The 18,926-nt window shown below is 36.8% G+C and overlaps 1 protein-coding gene across 1 annotated transcript; it reads right to left on the bottom strand.

The window, feature by feature from the left end:
* Positions 1 to 1,994: 1,994 nt before the first annotated feature.
* Positions 1,995 to 18,001, bottom strand: cnga1b (cyclic nucleotide gated channel subunit alpha 1b). The gene is made up of 10 exons (XM_007237503.4): positions 17,741 to 18,001; positions 14,837 to 14,928; positions 14,506 to 14,562; positions 14,131 to 14,187; positions 13,884 to 14,030; positions 11,614 to 11,718; positions 11,367 to 11,473; positions 8,870 to 9,546; positions 6,209 to 6,682; positions 1,995 to 3,566 (listed from the first exon to the last, which is right to left on the bottom strand). Exons 2-10 carry the CDS (start codon positions 14,920 to 14,922, stop codon positions 3,294 to 3,296), a joined length of 1,983 nt encoding a protein of 660 aa, XP_007237565.3. The 5' UTR covers positions 14,923 to 14,928; positions 17,741 to 18,001; the 3' UTR covers positions 1,995 to 3,293.
* Between the last annotated feature and the right edge of the window lie 925 nt (positions 18,002 to 18,926).

The raw sequence follows: 18,926 nt of genomic DNA, 5'->3' as shown, positions 1-18,926 counted from the left end.
AGTAAATAGACGAGGGAAAACAATGATGACAAAAGTCACATTGGCCCCAAAATTCAGATTTTGTCATCTTCTAAGCTTAATTACTCATGAATTTCTCAACTAATTAGACACACATATATATATATATATATATATATATACATCTAGAAAGAGCTAGAAAAAAATCCCACCTTTTCTAAACAATGTGGTGGGGATCTGTGATTAATCCACTGTATAAAACACTCAAAATTAAGCTCTTCTTCCAAGTTTCTCTAAAAGTAACTTCCTGTGACTCATTTACTGCTTTATTTCTCAGTTTTCAGTTCTGAAGTATAATCCAGTATCTGAAGCTCTGAGCTCTGTGTCTCTCTGAGTTTACCTGCGGCTGTGTTTACATGAGGTCAGAGCATTATATCAACGCATGGGCTTGTGATAGTTATCATTATCACATGATAATTCACAAACATCAGTATATATTAAAGTTTAAATGCCTTCCAGCTTTTAATTGCCTTATTATTGTTGGTGCTTTTCTTGAACTTCTTCTTCTATTTTTAATTCCAAACGGGAGCACGTGTGGGGGCGGGGTTGATCCCATCACTGATATTTTTTTATATTTTTTATATTTTCTGGTTAGCAGGGACTCTCCTGTCAGACAGCTTAAAGCTCACAAAGTTAACTATACCAGAAATTAATAAATGTATTATGATTTTCCTTGAAATTAGGAATAATCATCATTTTTTATTCCATGTTTGATCTATTATTATTACATTAATTTCTAAAGTTTTTCTAAAGGTTTTTGCTGTATTATTATTTCAGTATCAGTGTTGAGATTTTTATGCAGGTATTGTATTAAAAAAATTGTCATACCTTTTATGTATTCTGAAATTTTGTTACAATTTTATGCTATATGCCGAATGTGAATTTAATAAAATAAAACTAATATCTAAAAAAAGGAAACAAATTGGTAGTTCTTTATTAAACTGAAATGCCTTGTTTCTCTTTTGTATTTATAATTGTTTATTAACCAGGCAAAAATATGTTTAGTTGAATACTCAATTAGTAAAATGTTTGATAGCTGCAGCCCAAATATCAACACACAGACCGACCAATGGCAGCACAGATAGCCTCTTTCACTCCAGTTTAAACAGTTGTTTGTATATACTGTATACAGTCTATGTTTCACACAGACGCATCGCTCACGACTCGTCTCAACATCAGTTTCTGAGTCCACACTCATTTTTAGTCATGAGAATGGATTCCAATACTGCAACACTAGTGGTTAATTTGATTAATCTTTCTAATCTTTCAAAAATAAAACAGATTTTAAAGGGCCCACACACACACTGATGCAGTCATTCAAAATACAGGACACCCAACCACAAGTACTGCTTCATCTTAGTTTATCTTATTCTAATAATCTAAAATGCAGAATGCAGCAGCACGTCTGGTCTTCAACCAGCCAAAATGGGCACAGTGTCACTCCACTGCTCATTGAGCTCCATTGGCTACCAGTTGCTGCTCAAATCAAATGCAAAGCTCTTACAATCGCCTACAAGGTGATGACAGAACAGCTCCTTCCTACCTGCACTGATCACTCCTGAAGACTTATGAACGTCGCCTCGCTTTGCCAAACAAACATTCACACAAAGCAATCCAGACTGTTCTCATACAGAGTTCCCCAATAGTGGAACAAACTACCTTCCACTTCCAGATCAGGAGAATCTCTCACTAGCTTTAAGAAACTCCTGAAGACAGAGCTCTTCAAAGAGCACTTACTCTCCTAACACCTCTAACACACTAACTACTTCTAACCTCATTTCCTCCTTCCCTCCTTCACTCCTCTATCCCATTATCTCCCTTCGACCTCCTTTGGGCCCTATCTGAAGATGTTTTTTTAACTTTAACGTCTATTACTTTTGTACTTCACTATTGTAAGTCGCTTTGGACAAAAGCCTCTGCCAAATGTAATGCAATGTAAAAAAAATACACATGTGCAGTAACTCTTGAGTCCAGAATATATGTCTATCAAAAATACTTTATTGAGACCATGTCAACAATACGTTTTACAGCCCAAATATAACAATACTTCATGCAGTAATCAATAATGCCAAACCTAATTCCTCTTTTTCCACTCGTCTAAATAAACCAATGAACCAATGTGGTCTTACAAGTGCTTCTTTAAGGTGCACTAAGCAGTGAAGAGAATAATAAATGTTCTTTGGCTTTGCTAGACTTTAAAACAGGCCTACAAGGGCCTGAATTCAACCATGTGCCATAATGCACCTTTAATCCTGTCAGCCTAAACAGTAGCCCTAAAACAATTAGCTACAACTATAAATGTACATATATACATATGAACAACAGTCTAAAATGTATGTTTTGACTCATAATAATAGACTTCTTGAAGATGAAACATGTATGCGTGACAAAATGCACCTTAAAGGGCCCTTATCCTTATTGTTCCTTTTCTTCTGGTATTTTATTTTTTAAAATGTATTAACTTTTATTTAATTATATTAACTTTTATACAACAAATAAAAATCTTTGATCTGTTTGGATGATACTAGAATTAGAATTACTGATATAGTAATGGCAGTTCTCAGTCCAAGATCCATATGTTATCATCAATCTTATTCTGTGAGATCATGTAAATGTTTTATGTAAATGACCAATGTTTGAACATCTGAACCTGATTCAGAAAGCAGAAAGCAGCCCACTAGATATAATGTCAGTGTGTATTTAGAGGCTATAAACTGCGGTAAACAAATATATAGAAAAAGGAAATATATAGGAAAAGGTATGCATTTTATGACATCAAAAGCAGTGAATGTTAAATAAGTAATAAGAATAAATAGTAAACATGTTTATACATTTTATCTAAATGTTTGTTTAAATGGAATTATATGGGCCCTTTAAGATCTTACAAAGTAACTGATTTTAATACCAGTAGCTCTATTAAAATTCAATATCTGCTAGATAGAGTCCAGGAAATACATGAGAACCTGAGTTTCACATGAATTTGAATAAAATAAACACAAATAAAATAAGGTTCTATTCTCACGCTGTGTTTGTGAGGGGCCGAACGCTGCATAAGATGAAATGCACCTCTAGTCTTCCCTTCTTCTGTAAAAAATAAAGATAAGCTTGGCTTTTCTTCAACTGGATCTTGGTAGGAACAGGTTTCTTCTGCTCCAGTTCCAGAGCTGAACCCTCTCCTCTGTAAGCCACTCAATTCACACAATAGGAAGTCCACAACCACACAGCTTCTTCTGCTCTTCATCATCATCTTTCTTCTTCTACTATCTGTTCTTCCACTATTTCTTCTCCTCTGCTGGGGGTGGAGGGGGCAGCTCAGCCTGTTCTGGTTGGACCATCTCAGAGAGGACCACCCCGGTGGAGACGGTGATTTTGGTCTCCAGTTTGGTGACGCGTCTCTTCAGTCGGCTCTGGACGGCCTCGTGTTGGGCCAGCAGGCGGGCAAAGCGTGTCTGCAGGTCCTCCAGCACTGACCCGATCCTGACCACCTTTTCCTCCATGTCTTTGGGGTCAGGACCCTGCTTCGCCACCTCCAGGTCCAGCAGGTTGTCCTGCAGGACGGTAAAGAAATGAACAAAACAGTAAACAATTGTACAAAGCGCAAAGCAATCATGTACTGTATATAACTGTAATCAAATTAATTCATGAAACATTAAAGACTTACAATTATTAACAAACACACAAACAGTAACAGTAAATGTGCACAAAACAGTTAAAAAGACAGTAAACAAATGCACAAATCAGTAAACAGATGAACAAACCAGTAAACAAATGAACAAACCAGTAAACAAATGAACAAGTCTGTAATCAAACGCAAAAACCAGTAAACAAATGCACAGAACAGTAAACAAAAACACAAGACAAATGCAGAACAGTTATCAAACGAAAATGCTTTCAAATACTCATTGTTCCAATTTTCCCCTGTATCTTTTTACAGTTTTTTTTAACTTGCTAACACACTAAAATGATACGTGTAGCACAATTAATTAAACTGACACACAGAGGATATAACCTCTTCCCACGTCTCAAAAACTCCAGAAACAGATTTTCTACCTAACACACATTTTACTATTCAAACTGGCACATTGTAAATGCACTGAACACGGTTCTCTGGATAACACACAACAATCTGATATAATTGTTAATAGGCACATGTTTCCATATGAGGCCAAACATCTCACTAGGTGAAAGTTTTTTGTAAGCATATTTGTGTTCACTGTAATGTAGATATGTCTGTAATATCGCTTAGGAAAAAAGATAAGATACCACTTCAGTTTCTGAATCAGTTTCTCTGATTTTGCTATTTATAGGTTTATGTTTAAGTAAAATAAACATTGTTGTTTAATTCTATAAACTACAGACAACATTCCTCCAAAATTCCAAATAAAAATATTATAATTTAGAGAAATGTGAGATGTAATAAATCAATATTTGGTGGAATAACCCTGGTTTTTAATAACAGTTTTCATGCATTTTGTGCATGTTCTCCTCCACCAGTCTTACACACTGCTTTTGGATAACTTTATGCCTTTACTCCTGATGCAAATATTTAAGCAGTTCAGCTTGCTTTGATGGCTTGTGATCATTCATCGTCCTCTTGATTATATTCCAGAGATTTTCCATTTGGTAAAATCAAAGAAACTCATAATTTTTAAGTATTTTTTTTTCCAGAGCTGTATGTTGCACTGACTGGTGAAAAAATATACTGCAGCATGTGTGTGTGTATCTGCACATATTTCTATGCATGTGAACGATCTGTAGAATTTTCTACAATTTGAACTGTTTTAGAATTATACTAAAGCTTTCTAAAGATAAGAGTGCTTTTCCAACACTGTGCAATTGGTTAGATGAAAATCTGCTAATATAAATAAAGTGTAAATGAAGCTATTTGGTGAACAGTTTGAAGGTAATAATGCTGATGTAGTTTTGGTTGCAGTGCTTCATTTTGCAGGATATGTGAGGTATTTTGCAGTTTGCAGTATTTTGATAAAACCAGTTTACAAAATTATGCTTTAGCAATTGGACGAAAAACTGTAAGCATGTGGAGGTGTGGATGCACTAACTGTATTAAATACAGCACTGAAAATAAGAGACCATTTAAACATGATGAGTTTCTTTCATTTTACCAAATTAAAAAACTCTAGAACATAATCAAAAGAAAGATGGATGATCACAAGCCATCAAACCAAGCTGAACTGCTTGTATTTTTGCACCAGGAGTAAAGGCATAAAGTTTTCCAAAAGCAGTGTGTAAGACTGGTGGAGGAGAACATGCCAAGATGCATGAAAACTGTGATTAAAAACCAGGGTTATTCCACCAAATATTCATTTCTGAACTCTTAAAACTTTATGAATATAATCTTGTTTTCTTTGCATTGTTTGAGGTCTGAAAGCTCACAATAATGTTCATTTTACTTAAACATATACCTATAAATAGCAAGAGAAAGAGATGTATACTGGTCTTTCATGTTCTCTCTCTGATTTGCTTTGAGTTGTGTGATGCCCACATCCAGGTCAAGTGAGCATAGTGCTCCTAATGAAGTATGACAAGATTATATATTAATCCTACAATCTAGCTCTAACCCATTCAGCTCTTGCCTCACCCAATCAGTCTAGAGCATTTTAGCTCCACCCATTCAGTCTGCAGCATTTTAGCTCCACACATTCAGCCTGCAGCATTTTAGCTCAACCCATTCAGCCTGCAGCATTTTAGCTCCACCTATTCAGCCTGCAGCATTTAAGATCCAACCATTTAGCCTTAAGCAGTTTAACTCCACCCACTTAGCCTGCAGCAGTTTAGCTCCACCCATTTTGCCTGCAGCAGTTTACCTCCACTCATTCTGCCTTTAGCTCCACCCATTCAGCCTTTAGCAGTTTAGCTCCATCTATTCAGCCTGTAGCAGTTTAGCTCCACCCATTAAGCCTTCAGCAGTTTAGATCCACCTACACAGCCTGCAGCAGTTTAGCTCCACCCATTCAGCCTAAAGCAGTTTGGCTCCACCCACACAGCCTGCCACAGTTTAGATCCACCACAGCCTTCAGCATTTTAGCTCCACCCATTCAGCCTTCAGCATTTTAGCTCCACCCATTCAGCCTTCAGCATTTTAGCTCCACCCATTCAGCCTGCAGAGGTTTAAATTCACCCACACAGCCTGCAGAAATCAGTAGATAGCAGCCCTAATCTGAGGCCGTACCTTCATGAGGATTTGCCGTCCCTTTTCCTCCAGCATGGACTTGGCTTCCGGGTACTCCGTCAGCGCCTCCATCAGGTCATCCTTGGACAGGCAGAACAGGTCAGAGTAACCGATGCTGCGGATGTTGGCGGTTCTGCGGTTTCCGGCTTTGCTGCCTTTGATGTTGAGGATACTGATTTCTCCGAAGTAGCTTCCGTCGCTCAGGACGACGAACTGCGTGATTCCGTCGTCGGCGACCACAGCGAGTTTACCCTCCTTGATGATGTACATCTCTCGGCCGATGTCGCCCTTCTTGCAAATGTAGTCTCCAGGGCTGTAGACCTGCGGCTGCAGCTTCAGCACCAGCTCCACCAGCAGCCCCGCCTCACAGTCAGCGAAGATCCGAACTTTCTTTAGTGTGTCCAGGTGAACGTTGATGGCAATCTCCGCCCTTAGCTTGTCTGGCAGATACTTCAGCACCTCCCGCTCATCCACCTGTGCAAAAAAACAGTGTACAACTGCTTTTAAAACCATATCAGGGCAAAATATTGTATTCATTGTAGAGCACATTTAAAGGTGTCCTTCAGCTAAAATACACTTTTTCTTGTTCTTTGTGAAATACAATAGGTCTCTCTGAGAGTTGTATATGCATGCTGCACATGAAACTCTTTATCTATTCAGAAAATTAACAGCGCTAGGAACAACTTGGCAGTTTGTTCCTGTGTTATTTGTGTAAATAACACATCAGTGTTACATTCTTTCCCAGTAATTCAGAGCCAAGGAACAAATTGTTAGAATTTGTCTATGGAACACCACCAGCGACGTACAATTAAGATACTGTAGGTAGGTGTCTTTTTAAAAAAAAAACAGTTCTGTTTACACTAGTAAAATATAAAAATCCACTCCAGGGTTTTATTCCAACTGCCTGGTGCACTGTTCTGCTATGGGGTGGATTTTGGACTTTCTAGACCTGGACTAGACTCTGTGCGTATATAACTATAGGTTTACATAGGATCTCCGGTGAATTTCGCGTTTTACAGAGACTCTAATACTAGGTAAGTGACTGAACTGCACTTAGCAGGACATTACACATGTTGTAAAGTAATATATGAAACATTCCAAAGACTCTTATTAGTGTAAAAATGTCTTTATTTTAAAATGTTTCTAACTGTTGTCCGTCTCGCTGCCTCGCAGTGCTGTTAGCCAGTCAGATGTGATATGTTTGCATGTAAGAATATTATTCATGAGCATCAGCCGAAATCCTATTGTTTCTTCTTCCCCACTTTCTTCAAAAGCAGCATTATACCGGACCACCGGAGCCCTTTATTCAGAAAAAACTCATATGGCATTCATTCATACTAAATATCACAAACAGACATTTTAAAATGAATGAAAAAACAATGGAATAAGACCTTTAAACCGTGGAGAAGGAAGTGGAGAAGCACACATATGTAACTGTTTGTAATTTATATAATTTAATAATACCTGATTTTATTTTGCGTGTGGATCTGGAATTTACTTTAATAATGCTGGTTTATACTGTATTTAAGTTAAAGGAGTGAGAGCGAGTGTGTGAAATGGCTACAGCAGTCCAATTCCAAAACACCAGAGAGAGTTGTCTGCCCCGCCCACCCCTCCCCAGATGCCAAGGTCACTTGGGTTGCCAAGTTTAGGAGGCGAGTTCAGTGACTTATACTTATATGGCAAGCAACATTATAAACCAGCTCATGTGGATTTTATATAACTTTATCCCCAGTTAGCCAGCTAGCTTTATGCACTGCTAGCTGCGTTAGCCTAAGCCAAGCCTATTAAAAAAAAAAAAACACTGCTTCAAAAATATTCACAATAGTGTTGGAGTTACTACTTTACAGATTATAGTAATAGCTATATAGCTAACGCTAGCTAGCTGCTAGGTGACATTTCCCTTACTCGTTTTGGGCATAAGACATCGCTTAACATAAAATCACATTCGTAGCTAAACTTAGTCAATATAGAGTCTTAACTTTTTTTAGTTTCTGACATATGATATGTCATTAGCATACCTGTCACTATCAAGGTAGTACTCCAATACATTACATCTGTTGTTCTGTTGTGACTGACTGACTGAACTTCACGTTAGCATGTGTAGCATTACTGCGCTAGCCAGCATAGTTGAGAAATGAGCAGCAGGTGAAGACAGAGACCATATTTGTCTCATATTTCACATTTTCAGTAGTAAAATACTGATTTTAGCTATGCTCACAACAGACGACCGTGCTTTAACTTTGCATAGTTATACAGTATGTAACATTCAGAAAAATATGCTGATTTTTAGTTTAGTATTGCATGTTTGCAATAAAACACAAAATGCATAAAGCTATTTTAAAACCTATTTTAAAACCGTGTAATACCTACACAGAATGTATTTTTGCATACTAGCATTTTAAAAATAGAATATTTTATACATATTTCATAAAGATCATGCAGTAATAAATGAAAAATATATATAATAATAATATAAATAATTATGTATAGATAAATTATATATAATTAATTATATATAAATAATTAATATAAATTATATTATAAATAATTAAATAACAGTACCCTGTAACATTTTAATGAAAATATGTTATTTTAATAGTTTTTGCTGATGTTTTAAAATGTGTAAACTTATTTAAGGAGCGGTGTTTTGCTACGCACCGCCTTCTTGTTGGTCCACAGGTAGTCGAACCACTTGATGACACGTTTCTCCAGGTCCGTTGTGACCTTGCGGAAGCTCATGTACTGCTTGATGGCGTCAATGCGGGCCTGGAAGTCGGCCCGGGCCGCATTCATGTTGGTGATCATGGAGCCCACGTTACCGACGATGGTGGCAAAGATGAGCACGCCCACCAGGAAATCTGTAACTACAAAAAAGAACTCTGCATCCTTCTCGGGGGGCGGAGTCTCACCAATGGTGGTGAGGGTAAGGGTGGACCAGTACATGCTGTAGGCATACTTTCTGATCAGACGGCCGAACTCAGGGTTGGACGGGTCCGGGTAGACGAAGCGGTCACTCCCGAAGCCCATGGCCTTGGAGACGGAGTAGTACAGGCAGGCGTTCCAGTGAATGATGATGACGATGTACATGACCAGGTTGGAGATACGGAAGACGTTGGGGAAGTTCGTCCTGGTCTCTGTGCGCTGGAAGAACTCGAAGAGCCGGTTGACCCGGAACAGTTTGTTCATCCGGATCTCAGGGTAATTCAATCCAACGAGGACGTACAGGAGGTCTGTCGGGATCATGGAGATGAGGTCCAACTTGAACTGTAGGCTGACCATGTAGCGTTCCCGGAGTTTCTTTTCATCTTTTACCAACAGGCCTTGCTCCAGATACCCTACAGACACATACACACACACATGGGTACAGACAGGTACAGGATCAGGTAGGAGCGGCTGTGGTTATATACAGTAAAATATACAGTACAAGTAAAAAGATTACTCACACCCTCTTATTCAATAATACTGAAGCAACACATAAGGAATCATGTACTAAACCTAAAACTGTTAAACCAAAATACTCTATGAAGCACTTGAGGTGGCTCTGTTAATTATTGATTTCTGATGAACTGTGAACTCTTGCTCTTCCTTTCCTGGGGCGGTCCTGATGAGAGCCAGTTTTATCATAATGTTTTTCATATTCTTTGTGACTGCACTTGAGGATACTTTCTTTAACTTTTTCTTATTGACTGACCTTCATTTCTTAAAGTCATTTTTTTTACTTAATTGAGAAGTTTAACAATAGCTCAACATTACTCAAATAGAGCTATTCATTGTATACCAACTCTACCTCTTCACTGAACAACTGATGCTCTCAAACACATTAGGAAGCAAGAAAATTCAAGTAATTACCTCTTGACAAGTTCAGCACAGCTGTTAACTGAAAGCTGATCATTCCAGGTGACTCTGCCTCATAAAGCTGACTGAGAAAATCCAGCCAAGATGTGCAGAGCTGTCTCTGTCCAAGCAAGAGGTGCTACTTTGAAGAATCTAACATCTAAAACATATTCTGATTTTTTTCCTTTTTTGTTTACTAAATAATTCCATATGTTTTTCTTCATGTTAATGAATAATAATGAATAAAAAAAAAATCTGAATATAAGGTGTGTCCAAACTTTTGACTGGTATTGTAAGCAGATCCAAATGAATCCTGTATTTTATTTCCAACCCTCTCTTTATGCCTCAGAAATGAACAGGTTTGAACTGTTTCTATTACTGCCTTTTTAAGGCTGGCATATGCAAATGAGCTCTGTTCTAATTAGCTGTGGCTTTCTAAAAGCTGATATATTGCAGTATGAGTGGGCGGGGATGAACTGTGGTAGAGTGAAGAGGTGAAGAAAAAACAATATGAACTGATATAGCTAATATAAAGTAAAAAAACAGAACAATTAATAGTAAGGGGTGCTTTAAAAATATCAGTACATCGAAGTATTGTGATACTTTTTTTAGCGATACTATATCAATAAAAAAAACCAGTATCGATTTTTTATTAGTTATTAGTTTTAATGTTAAGTTTGGTTTCAGAATGTGGTTCAATTAGTGTTGCATTTAAACCACACCCACATGACAGCAGTATGGATTACTTTGTGGTTAGATCCCCTTGAAATAATTGCATAAAAGTCAACTTTTTATTGTTTTAGTGTTTTTATTCTATTACAGTTCTTGAATTAAATTGATGAAACAGTCTGACTATATTGATTTGCTTATATTGAATCATATCACTAAGTTCTTGCCAATTCACAGACCTATGCATAGTACATACTTAATAATTCAGAGTGGATTCAGCTAAATTTATAGTGGACACTATAAATAATATAAAGCAATAACTGAGTAGCTTATAACGGATATGGAACAATTCACAGTGGATACAGAAACATTTACAGATGTTACTGAATAATTTATAGTGCATACTAAATCATTTTTAGTAAATGGATGCTGTAAAAATGTTTAATAGTGATAATTATTTGTATAGTTTGTATTTGTAAACTGTAAACAACAATGTTTATACTTTATTTTTTAAACAAATTCAGGTTTCCATGATAGGTTTGCTTTACTTTTACATCACATCAGTCTTATTTACTTTGGAATAAAAAAATAATAAATATATTGGACATATATAGACTGCATTACTGTGGTCACTGAAAGGTCCAGTACTCACCTGTTCGAGTCCTGAAGACCATGTCTGCCACGTAAACCAAGTCTGACACAAAGTCCAGAATAAACCAGTATATTAAATAATCGTGCTGCAGCTCCTCAAAACAGGCTCTGCAGACAGAGAACAGCCTTTAAACACCAGAACTAAAGCTGCTGAATATTCATTATATTTACATAGATGAGTTTTACACTCGTCTTTAGTCTTTTGTTTGGAACACTGGGAGTGTAAATGGTCAGACAGTGAGCCCCACCTGGCAATAATGAGTACCCAGTTATACATGACAGGACAGGTGATGACAAACAGCCAGTTATAGTAAGTGTTTCCCGCAGGATCGATGACTGTGATCTCCTTCGGCCTGATAGATAAAGAATAAAAAGACAGAAAGAAAAAGAGTGAGAGAAGCTTTACCACAAACACCAGCTTTACCAAACACTCACCCAGCCCACCATCAATATACAGTCATATGAAAAAGCCCGCCACAAACAGAGTCGCCTGAGGTATGCAAAAGCAAAAGCACACCTCAGGCGACTGTTTGTGGCGTGCTTGCAGAAATGGTTTCTTTCGCATCACTCTCCCATACAGCTTCTCCTTGTGCAAAGTGCGCTGTATTGTTGACCGATGCACAGTGACACCATCTGCAGCAAGATGATGCTGCAGCTCTTTGGATGTGGTCTGTGGATTGTCCTTGACTGTTCTCACCATTCTTCTTCTCTGCCTTTCTGATATTTTTCTTGGCCTGCCACTTCTGGGATTAACAAGAACTGTCCCTGTGGTCTTCCATTTCCTTACTATGTTCCTCACAGTGGAAACTGACAGGTTAAATCTCTGAGACAACTTTTTGTATCCTTCCCCTGAACAACTATGTTGAACAATCTTTGTTTTTAGATCATTTGAGAGTTGTTTTGATAAGCCCATGATGCCACTCTTCAGAGGAGATTCAAATTTGCAATTGGCCACCTTAAATACCTTTTCTCATGATTGGATACACCTGGCTATAAAGTTCAAAGCTCAATGAGGTTACCAAACCAATGTTTTGCTTCAGTAAGTCAGTAAAAAGTAGTTAGGAGTATTCAAATCAATAAAATGATAAGGGTGCCCATACTTTTGCATCGGTCAAATTTTGGTTTAATGCATATTGCACATTTTCTGTTAGTACAATGAACTTCATTTCAATCCTGAAATACTACTGTGTCCATCAGTTACTAGATATATCAAACTGAAATGGCTGTTGCAAACACCCAAATATTTAGAACAAAAAATGATTAAGATTAATGGGTCGCCCAAACTTTTTCATATGACTATAACTGAAAACACACCTGAGGGTTCAATTTATCAATACACACTACTAGCTACTAAAAATTCATAGTAGACACAGAGTAATTCATAGCAAATAAAGAATAATTAATAATAAAACAGATTAATGTTAAATAACGAATAGTAAATACTAAATAAATCATCTTACATGCGTAATTATTCATAATTCAAATAAATTATTATTGATAAATAACAAATAGTAGATTCTAATTCATAGTGAAAACTGAATAGTTCATACTGGACACTGAATTATTTATATTGCATAATGAATAACTCATGGTAGATAGTGAATAAATCATAGTCAATTCAAAATAATTCATAGTAAATACTAAATAATTGGTATTAAAAACTGATTAATGTTAAATAAAAAAATAGTAAATACTACACAAATCAAAGTAAATGATAATTATTTCATAGTAGATCCTAATTTATAGTGAATACAGAATAGTTAATGCTGGATACTGAATTATTTATATTGTTTAATGAATAACTCATGGTAGAAACTGAATAAATCATAGTCATTTCTAAATAATTCAAAATGAATTCTAATTTATAGTAAATACAGAATAATTTATAAATCCTTTATATTGTATAATGAATAACTCATATTAGTTACTAAATAAATCATGGTAAGTTCTAAATAATTCATAATAGATTCTATATAGTTCATACTAGACACTGAGTAATTTGTATTTAAAACTGATTAATGTTAAATAAGAATAGTAAATAATACACAAATCACAGGAAATGTTAATTAATTCCTAGTAAATTCTAATTCATAGTGGATACATTATAGGTCAAGCTCGATACTGAATAATTTATATTGTATAATGAATAACTCATACTAGTTACTGAATAAATCATAGTACATTCTAAATAATTCATAGTAGATGCTAAATAGGTTATACTGGGCACTAAGTAATTCATAGTGAATACAGAATTATTTGTATTTAAACCTGATTAATGTTAAAAAACTAATAATAAATACTGAATAAATCATAGTAAATGCTAAATAATCTATAGTAGATTCTAATTTATATTGAATACAGAATAATTTATGTTGGATACTGAATAATTTATATTGTATAATGCTTAATTTATAGTGCATACTAAATAATTCATAGTGGAGACTGAATTGACAAGTCAGAAAATTATCAGGTATAACAAATCTGCAGTTTTATGAGAATAGCATTCATAAGAACATACTGTTCTTTTTTCTCTTTCTCCTTCTCTTTCTCCTTTTCCTTCTCTTTCTCCTTTTCCTTCTCTTTCTCCTTTTCCTTTTCTTTCTCTTTTTCCTTCTCTTTCTCCTTCTTCTCCTTTTTTTCTTTCTTTTCTTTCTTTTCCTTTTTCCTGCAGTGGGAGAAGAAGAACAGATAAATGAGTGTACAGATACATGTGGTGGAGAGACATAATAACAGAAATGATTTGTTGAGGAGGATGAAGCACTTACTCCTTTTTCTCTTTCTTTTCTTTCTTCTCTTTCTTCTTCTTTTCCTTCTTCTCTTCCCTGTGGAAAAGCAGTCATTTAAGCTTGAGCGTTTCCACTGCCTCCCTCACTCTACAACCACTGCAAACCATAGAAGCCACCAGCCACTAGGATACCAGAGCAACCACCAACTGATAAACATAGACTTACTTTAGTAAAAAAAATCTAAAATATACATTATACAAACACAAAATGTTTTAATCATGTCAAATCAGGAGTTCTTGGCTAAATATTACGGATCACTAATGTTTTTAAATTATGAAATAAAAACACCAGGTAAAATAACATTTAAGCATCTTAATATATATGACTGTGTTTGCGTAGCTGTGTAATACTTACTCTTCATTGTTGTTGCTGTTGTTGACATTAAATAGAGCACCACAGCACTGCGGGTTCCTGCACACAAACAAACATATCATCATCTTCATTATCTTCATCATCTTTAACAACTTTATCATTACAACCATGTTTTTTTTACTAATCAATTACTAAAATCCCGTCTATATCACAATACCTACATTTATAGTGTGCAATTAATATTCTCCCTAATGAGAGACTGTAGCTTCACCTCAATGTATATAACAATACCAACATTAAGAGCTACAGCCTGTAACATGTCTAATGACTCATCAACCCATTTCTGCTTTAGAACCCATAATGCATCACTCACGTTATCTCCTCTGTGCTGCCAATGGTGACCTCGTCTCCCTCCAAGAGGATCTTGGGAGGGACGAGGGGTGTGACCCGCGAGGACATGGCCACCTGTCAATCAAAACACATGTGCATTGTGAAATGGGTTGTTCTTCAGGTTAACTGGACAATAGAATGATTTTTTTGTCCACACTTTAGCTCCACACCCACAGTTTTCTCTTTTTTATATTGTTTATACAGTATGTACAGAAAGTATTCAGACCTCAGTGAAAAAAAAAATCACTTTTTGAATCATTGCAGCAATTTGCCAAAATCTAAAAAGTTCATTTCGTGTCTCAGAAACGTCCACTCGCCACTTCTTCTTGACAGAAAAAAGAACAGAAATGTAAAATTTTTTGGCAAAAAAGACAAACTGAAAAATCACATGAGTGATCATAAGTATTCAGACCCTTTGCTCAGTATTGAGTAGAAACACCTTTTGAGCTATACAGCCAGGAGTCTTCTTGGGAATGATGCAGCAAGTTTTTCACACCTGGATTTAGGGATCCTCTGCCATTCTTCCCTGTAGATCCTCTCCATTTCCCTCAGGTTGAAGGGTGAACGTTGGTGAACAACCATTTTCAGGTCTCTCCAGAGATGCTCAATTGGGTTTAGGTCAGGGCTCTGGTTGGGCCAGTCAAGAATGGTCACAGAGTTGTTCTGAAGCGACTTCTTTGTTATTATTTAGCTGTTTGCTTAGAGTCTTGTTGGAAGTTGAATCTCCGGCCCAGTCTGAGGTCCAGAGCACTCAGGAAGAGGTTTCCTTCCAGGATATCTCTATACTTGGCCACATTCATCTTTCCTTCAATTGCAACCAGTTGTCCTGTCCCTGCAGCTGAAAAACACCCATAGCATGATGCTGACACCACCATGTTTTATTGTATTGGGCAGGTGATGAGCAGTGCCAGATTTTCTCCACACATACCACTTAGAATTAACGCCAAAAATCGTCGTCTCATCAGACCAGAGAATCTTATTTCTCATAGTCTGGGAGTCCTTTACGTGTTTTTGGCAAACTCTGTGTGGGCTTTCATATGTCTTGCACTGAGGAGAGGCTTCTGTTGGGCAACTCTGTCATAAAGGCCCGACTGATGGAGGGCTGCAGTGATAGTTGAGTTTGTGGAACTTGCTCTCATCTCCTTACTGAATCTCTGGAGCACAGACACAGTGATCTTTGGGTTCTTCTTTACCTCTCTCACCAAGAATCTTCTTCCACAGTTGCTCAGTTTAGCTGGACGGCCAGGTCTAGAAAGAGTTCTGGTCACCCAAATCTTCTTCCATTTAAGGATTATGGAGACCACTGTGCTCTTAGGAAGCTTAAGTGCTGCAGAAATTCTTCTGTAACCTTGGTCAGATCGTGCTGAATTCTGTCACCTTGCGCAGTATCTTCCACATAATGATTCTAATTTTTCTCTGACGTGCACTGCGAGCTGTGAGGTCTTATATAGGTGTTTGTCTTACCTAATCAAGTCCATTCAGTTTAATTAAACACATTTTTTTCATATTGTACATTTCAAAACTATTATATACAGTCTATGTACGTAAAACTGTTCTCTAAAGACCAACTTTGCTTTTAGTTTGTGTGATGACACAAAAATCAACATTATTACAACATAAGTCTATCCAACTATTCAGCCTACAGCAGTTTAGCCCCACCCACTCACACTGATGTTATGGAGTGTTTCAGGTTGGACTCCTTTTTTAAAGCGGCAATCCAAATTATTTTGTTTCTAAACTAAAAGCAGAAGCATTTCTGAGTGGAGCAGGCATAAAATATTGTGTTTAATAAGATCTGCGCAACAACTGTACACTCTCACCGCCGTTAGACTCTTTGGCCCGTGCGCTACAAGTGCACACTCTTGCCACTTTTACACTCTTTGGCTTGTTTTCCGCGCTTAAGTGCACACTTTCGCCGCTTTTAGACTCTTTGGCCCGTTTTCTGCGCTACAACAAAGCACTTTAAGACTCTTTGGCTCGTTTTCTGCGCCACACCTGCGCACTCTTGCCACTTTTAGACTCTTTGGCCTGTTTTCTGTGCTACAATTGCTCACTCTTGGCGCTGTTAGATTCTTTGGCCCATTTTCATTCGCTACAAGTGTGCACTCTCTGCACTTTTAGACTCTTTGGCCCATTTTCTGCTCTACAAGTGCGCACTCTCTGCGCGTTTAGACTCTTTGGCTTGTTTTCCGCACTTAAGTGCACACTTTCGCCGCTTTTAGACTCTTTGGCCCGTTTTCTGTGCTACAAGTGCTCACTCTCGTCGTTTTTTAGACTCTTTGGTCTGTTTTCCGCGCTACAAGTGCTCACTCTCTGTGCTTTTACACTCTTTGGCCCATTTTAGGCGATGCGGTCAATCCCCAAATTCCCTAACTTATGGACATCAGCTTTAATGAGGCACAATGTAATTGAGTTTATATTACACAGTGTCAAAAACAGTCTGTCTAATTATAATGTGGGAAATGCCCATGTAATAGTGAATTAATTAATAAAACATTAAACAAATCTAATTGGAGCTTTAATTCAGCCCTGGAATAATGGGTCAGCTACAAATACAGAAGCATAAATACAGATATAAACTTTTAAACAGTAATATGAATGCTTTTAAATAAAAGAAAACTTGTAAGTGGACCATTTATAAAGTAAGTATAGTCTTTGTTGCTTAAAAAGAGCTATAAATGTTTTGTTACTTGGTCAAGGAGTGCAGCATGAAATCTGAACACATACATTATACCACAGCATCTAAGCTATAATATGTAAAATGTGAAATAAAGCCTAAACGATATAAGAACACAAGAATAAAGGCACTGGAACTGGTTCAGTATTAACAGGTACAGTATTAACCCGCTGAAGAGAGAAGAAGGTCAGAAGGAGCAGAGCGACTCACCTGAAGCTTAATCCACTGCCCGCTATACAACTGTATTCAGGTCCGCCATCACACTTACACATCCATACAGGAGCACCAGGACTGACACAAACTCATCCTCGCGTACACACACACTCCTGGTAAAGAAAAGAGTGGTTAAAAGTGGTAAATGTGTTGAAGCTTCCTGGCTAGTGGCATGGCCTGGCTGAGACTGACAAAGGATTTCACAGAGGAACAGCGGGATTGGGGATTACACAGGATGGAAATGACACCAGTAACACAAACACACACACACATACACAGCTGTCCTGAATATGGATGAGATTTATGACTGACCAACTGAGAGAGAGAGAGACAGTATAAATCATACCTCAGTAAGAGTACACAATCATTTACCTCAATAGTAAAATGTGCAACTCCACCAATAGTTTAATTAACTTTTGGATTGGTATGAAATTGGTCACCATGATTATAACACCAACATATCCAATTTATTTACCACCCAAACCCACCAGTGATCCTGCATATGCCTTCTACATTTTGTATGGAATATTAATAATAGTAATATATTAGCAAATCTGTAAAAACAGATTTTCTTCTAGGACAATATTTGCCTAGTTGAATTTTATGTATTTTATGCATTTAAAACCAAGTTTTAGGCCTGAAACCTTCCCAAAACTCTGGTGTCAGGACGTGTTTTCCTAACCACTTCTCAAAATCTTGTTGCGACATCTAGTTGTGTAAAACTAGATGTTTCTTCATATAAAGAAGAAGAATAAGAAGTTGTGAACTTGTTATTAGATTCAATAATAATACTTTACATTACAATAGTAACATCTGCCTTTCATGTATATTATCCAACAGAGTTAAGTTTACAACAGAAGACTAGCTAGGCCTTACAACTGTATAAATAATCCATGTGTTTATCAAATAAAATAAGATTTGACAACTTTACTAAACTACCCATTTCTTACCTCATTTTTAAATGCAGAACTAGACATAACAAACTACAATACAAGAACTTAAAATACATGTAAAATACATAAGAATGCTTTTTTGAGAATGTGCATTTGTGTGCTAATAAACAGTATAATACTACTGCTTTTTCTACTGTTGATATAACGCAGCTAGGTTAGCCTTGCTAGTGATATTAGCTTGTTGATAACAAATTCCACAGTATTTTGTGCATCTGCACTCCATGTGACAC

This window comes from Astyanax mexicanus, chromosome 13, assembly GCF_023375975.1.
Source record: "Astyanax mexicanus isolate ESR-SI-001 chromosome 13, AstMex3_surface, whole genome shotgun sequence".
In the NCBI taxonomy this organism is placed as follows: domain Eukaryota; kingdom Metazoa; phylum Chordata; class Actinopteri; order Characiformes; family Acestrorhamphidae; genus Astyanax; species Astyanax mexicanus.
Note: the sequence above shows the minus strand (reverse complement) of the source record. Positions and strands in the feature narration are given on the sequence as shown.